At 49.3% G+C, this 6,000-nt stretch overlaps 1 protein-coding gene across 4 annotated transcripts in view; it reads left to right on the top strand.

The window, feature by feature from the left end:
• Positions 1–226: 226 nt before the first annotated feature.
• Positions 227–6,000, top strand: part of Ptpn11 (protein tyrosine phosphatase non-receptor type 11) — a 68,670-nt gene continuing 62,896 nt past the window's right edge. For 2 of the 4 annotated variants that reach the window (XM_076560434.1, XM_076560433.1), the window contains exon 1: positions 829–884. In XM_076560434.1, coding sequence (XP_076416549.1) covers positions 844–884 — 41 coding nt within the window. In that variant the 5' untranslated portion in view covers positions 829–843. Of the gene's footprint in view, positions 445–828; positions 885–6,000 lie in introns of those variants that run through there. The other 2 variants (XM_006970778.4, XM_076560435.1) reach the window with 2 other exon arrangements.

Genomic DNA, 6,000 nt, shown 5'->3' with positions numbered 1-6,000 from the left:
GCAAGGGCAGCGGCAATCGCTCTTGACCGCTGAGCCGCCTCCCCATCCCCGCTCGTTTCTTCCCACATGTGCACCGGAGGCGCAGAGGGTGCTCGCATCGGCGTCCCAGGTTTAGAGGAGGAATCGTTCCCACCACCTGGCTTCAGAGGAAGCCCTCGGGCAGGGCCGGGCAAAAGGGAAGCCGGAAGTGGATGCGGCGCGGCGCTGACGTCACACCGGCGCCGGCGGCAAGGGGCGGGGGGGGCGAAGGCGGGGCGGCCGCGCAGCGTCCGGGATCCAGGCCTGGCGGGGGTTGTTCGCGCGGCCGGCCGGCTCTGCCTGCACCGGTGTCGGCTCCCCAGCGGGGCCTCGCTCGGGTCCCCCCATGTGACGGCGCCCCGCGGCGCCTGAGCGAGCAGCGGGTCCGTGCGGAGCCGGAGGCGGGAGGAACATGACATCGCGGAGGTGAGCCGCCCGCAGGGGCCGGGCCGCGGCCTGGGTCCCCGCCGCCTCGGTGCTGCCCGGTCGTAGCGGGGTACACCGGGTCTCCCCGTCGGCCCGGCGTCCCCGCTGCCCCACCGCCCCGCCTGCGGGTCCCCATTCATTTCCTGCCGCCCCAAGTTCCTGCTCCCGCGGCCCGGGATGCCCGTGGGGACACCCCGCGGCCCGGCCGGCCGCTGCATTCCTGACCCATTGCCTCATGAGCGTCGCCTCCTGGGGATTCCGAAATAACCCCGCGCGCTCGGGGAGGCGCCTGGGCCATCGCGGGGCCTTCACGCGGGACCCTTTTAGGTGCCCCCTTTCCGCGTCTTCGCCCTCGCCCCTAAGTGCCACAAGTGGGGAAACTGACGCTGTCGCCCGCCGATGAGACTTATTCCTTACCCCTGTGATCGTCGCTTTGAAAGGTGGGAGGGAGGGGAACCTTATCGTGTCGTGGGATCCTTCCCTCCGGTAACTAGTGTGTTCCCGTTTTACGGGTGTGGAAACTGAGGCGCCTAAGTAACGTGCTTGTGACAGACAGGACAGGATTTGAAGCTAAGGTCAGGAGGAGGATTAGTGAGCGAACGGGCTCCTTTGAAACTTCAAGGTAACAAGACTCGATTGCTGACATTGACTTTGTTCTTACTAGAGGCCAGCCTAACGCGTTTTAGTACCGCAGCCCTGTGTGGTCAGCGGTGGTCTTCCGTTCTAAAGAAGAGCAGATTGAGTTTTCAGAATCAAGCAAATTGTCGTATGTTGCCCTCATAAGTGGTGGAGACAGAATCTGGACGTTAATGACTAGGTTGCTGTTATTGTTCTCTAACTGTTGCTAATTATTTGTAAGCTGTAATTTTGTTGCTAAACACTAGTGTGACCTCTGGTTCTTAAATAAGGATGGTGCTGTTTTGTACCTCTCCTAGACCCCTCACGCACACACATCCCATTGTCTATTCTTTTCCATGACGCTTCAGTTTTATGGCCACCAACTGAGACATTTGAAAAACGATTTCAAGCTGTTGGCATGTACTTGAACAAGAGACTTTTCAAAATATTAGCTCCTCAGAAATACACCTGAATGGTATTCCTTCATGGTTCAGAAACCAAAAAAAGGGAGGGGGGGGGGAAAAAAAAAGAAAATTGAAAACTCGTAGAAAATGAGTGACTTGGACAGGTCTCTTGGCATGTGCTTGCAGATCCGGGGAATATCTTAACTCCGTTTCAACAGAACAGTGTATAGAACTCAAATGTTCTAATTCTTCAGGGAGCTTTTTAAATAAAACAGTTGTCTATTCTTTAATCTGTCAGACAGTCATTGAGTCTTTTGTCCCTTTTGTCTGCTCTTCCAGACGAGCAAGAATCTGCCGCTTTAGGAGGAGACAGAGAGGCAGCCCTGGGGGTGGGGAGAGGGGCGAGGAGCAATAGACCCCACATTGTCCAGCTTCTTAGTGGAGCAGTAGGGCAGTGTGGGCACAGCCCAAGCAGCAAGTGGTCAGAATGACAGTTTGGAATAGAGTCATCCCTTCTGCTCAGCCCTGGTACTTCATGCACCTGTCACAGAAAAGTGTTTCCCGAAGATTCCTTACGGAACCCAACACACATAAAGTGGCCCTTGTGTATTTTTTTTTTTTTTTTTTAAGTTGTGAGGTTGATGGATTGAGACAGGGTCCCTCATTATGTTGCCCAGGTTAGCCTCCAGCTTACATTCCCTTAACCTCAACTTCCTAAGTCCTGGCGTTACAGGCTAGATCTCTGTAGGAACTTGTTTTTTTGTTTTTTAGTTTTTAAGTCAGCTTTATTGAGATGAGCTGCATCTAATTCAGCAGACAATTTGATAAGCCTTGACTTCTGTGCATCCTTGGGAAACCATTACGGCAGTTAAGATAATGAACATATATATCCACTACTCCTGCCGAGGTTCTCAGCTGACCTTTCTGACCCCTTGACCACCGCTCCACTGTTACCATCATTAGTTTGCATTTCTTAGAATTTTAGATAAATTGCATTAGACAATAGGAACTCTTTTCGGGGGAAGTGATCCTGATATTTGATTATTGAAAGTTTTGTTTTTCTCTTTACATTTATTTATTCATTGTGTGGGCTTATGTCCGGGTGTGCATTTGTAGGTCAGAGGACAACTTGTGGAAATTGGCTCTCCCCACCACACAGGTTCCAGGGATTAAACTCAGGTTGTCAGGCTTGGTAGCAAGAGCCTTTATCGCCGAGCCATCTCCCCAGCCCTGTCTCACGCTTTTTTTTAAAAAACAAACAAACATTTATTTGGGGTGCATGTGTAGTTTTCCCAGTATGTGAAGATCAGAGCTTCTATCCTTGCACAGGTTGTCCTGGGGATTGAACTCCAGTTGTCAGGGTGGTCAGCAGGTGCCTTTACCCACCGAGCCATACTTTTTATGTGCAACGTACATATTCCTTTTTTCCAGGACAGGACCTCACTATGTAACTCTGACTGTTCTGGAACTCATGCTGTAGACCAGGCTGTCCTCGAACTTTCAGAGATCTGCCTGCCTCTGTGACCCAAGTGCTGGCATTAAAGGCCTGCACCACCACCGCCTAGCATAACATACCTGTTCTGAGATCCATCCACATTGTGTCTGAGAGTTCAGTGACTTGTTACTATGGAGTGTGCAGCATTCCATTGTAGGGCTGCTTACTTATTTACCCTTTTGGACCGACCTCTGGCTGTTTCTAGAGCTCCTCACTCACATGTGATGTCGGGAATGCTCCTGCAAAGGTGTCAGCATGGTTTCATCTCTCTTCAGTAGCCATCTAGAAGTTGAATGGCTGTGTTTGACTTTTACAGACACTTGCAGCCTGTGTGCAAGAGTGCGTCCCTCCACTGTTTACTTTCCGGCCACACTCTGAGAGTTACATGCAGCTTGTCCACATTTCGCCAAACTTAGTACAGTCAGTCCTTGTAATCTGAGCCTTTTTTTGTGGAATGCCATGTGTCAATTCAGTTCTGACTTTTCTCTCTTTCTCTCTTTCTTTCTTTCTTTCTTTCTTTCTTTCTTTCTTTCTTTCTTTCTTTCTTTCTTTCTTTCTCTCTCTCTCTCTCTCTCTCTCTCTCTCTCTCTCTCTCTCTCTCTCTTTCTCTTTCTCTCTCTTCTTTCTTTGAGACATGGTTTCTCTGTGTAATAGCTCTTTGGCTGTTCTGGAACTCCCTTTGTAGACCAGGCTGTCCTTGATGTCCTTGAACTCACAGAGAGCCAGCTGCTTCTGCCTCCCAAGTGCTGGGATTAAAGGCGTGTGCCACCACTGCACAGCTTTTTTTTTTTTTTAAGATTTATTTTTATTTTGTACGTATGGGTGTTTTACAGGCATGTATACCACACCCCTGCCTCATTCCTGCAGAGGCCAATAATTCACTATTGTGCAGAGTGTGGGTACCTGCTAGCTCTCTGCCGGGGCTGTTCAGTTGCCTCAGCACTTCTGCTAGGGAGCCTGTCTCCACGGTAGAGGCTGCTCCATTGTTGAAGAACACTTGACCTTCATGTGGGTTTGTTTCTTGACTCTCTTCTCTTCCGCAGATGTTTCCCTGTCTTCATGCCAGTTCCGAATGGCCTTGGTTCTTTTTGTAAAGGAAGATTTTCTGTTTAATTGTGTGCTTCCGTGGGGAAGCCAGAAAACAGCTTTGTGGAGTCACTTCTCTCATTTCCACCTTCATGAGCATTCTAGGGACTGACTCAGGTTGTCCGGCCAGTGCATTTACGCCTGAGCCGTCTTGCTGGCCTGAGGATCTGAGAAGACACCGAGTTTTGATGAGGATTCAGGGAAGGTCTTTTTGAGGAAGTCACTGTAGGAACTAACACTTGAGTGACAATCACCATGCTGACTTTTTTTTTTTTTACTTAATTATCATAATAAACTTTTTTTTTTCTTTTTAGAGACAGGGTCTCACTATGTCACACTGGGTAGTCTAGAACTTGCTATGTAGAGCAGGCTGATGTTGAGCTCACAGAGACTCACCTGCCTCTGCCTCTTGAATGCTGGGATTGAAAGTGTGTGCAACAACCCCCAGTCCTAAAATAGTTCCTTTTGATTAGTGTCTACAGGCTTTAGACTTTTATGGACATTCAGTAACAGCATGTTGGCATATTCAGTAGGTTGGCTTCTCAGCTTCGAGGGTGGGGAAACTAAGGCATGGGATAACTAAATGACTGGTCCTGGGGAACCAGCTGAGAGAGTAATGAACTTAGGTGTTAACATTTCATATGTGCTCTACCTTGTCCTCACTCAGCTGACAAAACTGTCTGTCTTTTCTGGCCTTCTTCCTTCAGTCTGCTTTTGCTCCTCCAAAAGATGCATGTGATGACTTGGGCTGAGGGTGGAATGTTGAGCTGTCCTCAGACTGGAGGGCTCTGGTTTGTCATGGCAGTCAAGTACATTTTGTCCCAGGTGCTCCCTGGCAGCCACATTGGTTTATCTCCTGGGGGAGTAAGTAAGCTCGTGCTGCTGAAAACCAGCAGTTCCCGTGCCTCTGCAGTGGAATCTCACTGCCTTTATTCATGTTGTGGCCCTACAGAAAGCCAGGGTTTGGGCTTCCCATTCTTGCTCGCGCTCAATGTGCACACTGTTGGGGGGGACGCACATGATCTTGGAATGGCAGTGCCAAGTCATGTTTGTCATTGTCCCTAGCAGGCCCCGGTGGACGTAGTCAGGCAGCTACAGAGCAACGGGACACTGAACGAATTGCTTTTTGCTTTAGAAAACATCTGCAATTGGCATTTTCAGGGGAAGGGCGAACACTGCTCTTGGTGGGTGCCAGGGGAGTTTTGGATTGTACCAGTGCTTGAGACCCCTCAAACGGGTTCAAATGCTCTAAAGTGCAGCCTGATTCATTGTCATGGCTTTGAGATTGTATTGTGCATTTAGCAAAGGTGCTGTGGTACCTGGCGGAGCTGGCGTGGGAAAGGGTCTGGATTGTGCATCTTTGCAAGGAGCATTGAGTTCGTGGAGGATCCTGACTTCTTTGCCAGCTGTAGATGAGTTGGATAAAACCAGTTCCAAGTTGAGATCTACAGTTGATCAGTGTGTGATATACTGTGTATACATTTGCCTGTACATATCGTGATGTACACTTATGTGCAACTGTGAGTGTGTATATGTACCTAAGTAATGTGTGTGTCTGTCCACACACACAGTCTGTTTTAATTAATTAGTTTAGAGACAAGGTGTCTCTATGTAGTTCAGGCTGGTCTCAAACTGAGAACCCTCCTGCCTCAGCCTCTCTTAAGTGTTGGTGTTACAAGCATGTGCTACCACACTCCACTTCAATTCTTGTAGTGCTGGGATTGAATGCAGAGCCTCGTGCATACTGGGCAAACACTCGTGTCCACATAATCTATTTTTTAGAATTATCTAAAGATAATTCCAGGTTTGGTGGCGCATACCTGTAATCCCAGCTCCCAGGAGGCTGAGGCAGGAGAGTTGCTGTGAACTTGAGGCCAGCCTGGGTATAGGAAGACATGGACTTAAAAAACAAACCAGAAACAAATACATTGGCCCACAGTGATGAAACTGTCT

The sequence above is a fragment of the Peromyscus maniculatus genome, chromosome 23 (assembly GCF_049852395.1).
Source record: "Peromyscus maniculatus bairdii isolate BWxNUB_F1_BW_parent chromosome 23, HU_Pman_BW_mat_3.1, whole genome shotgun sequence".
Classification (NCBI taxonomy): domain Eukaryota; kingdom Metazoa; phylum Chordata; class Mammalia; order Rodentia; family Cricetidae; genus Peromyscus; species Peromyscus maniculatus.
This window is presented reverse-complemented; position numbering and strand designations above follow the sequence as displayed.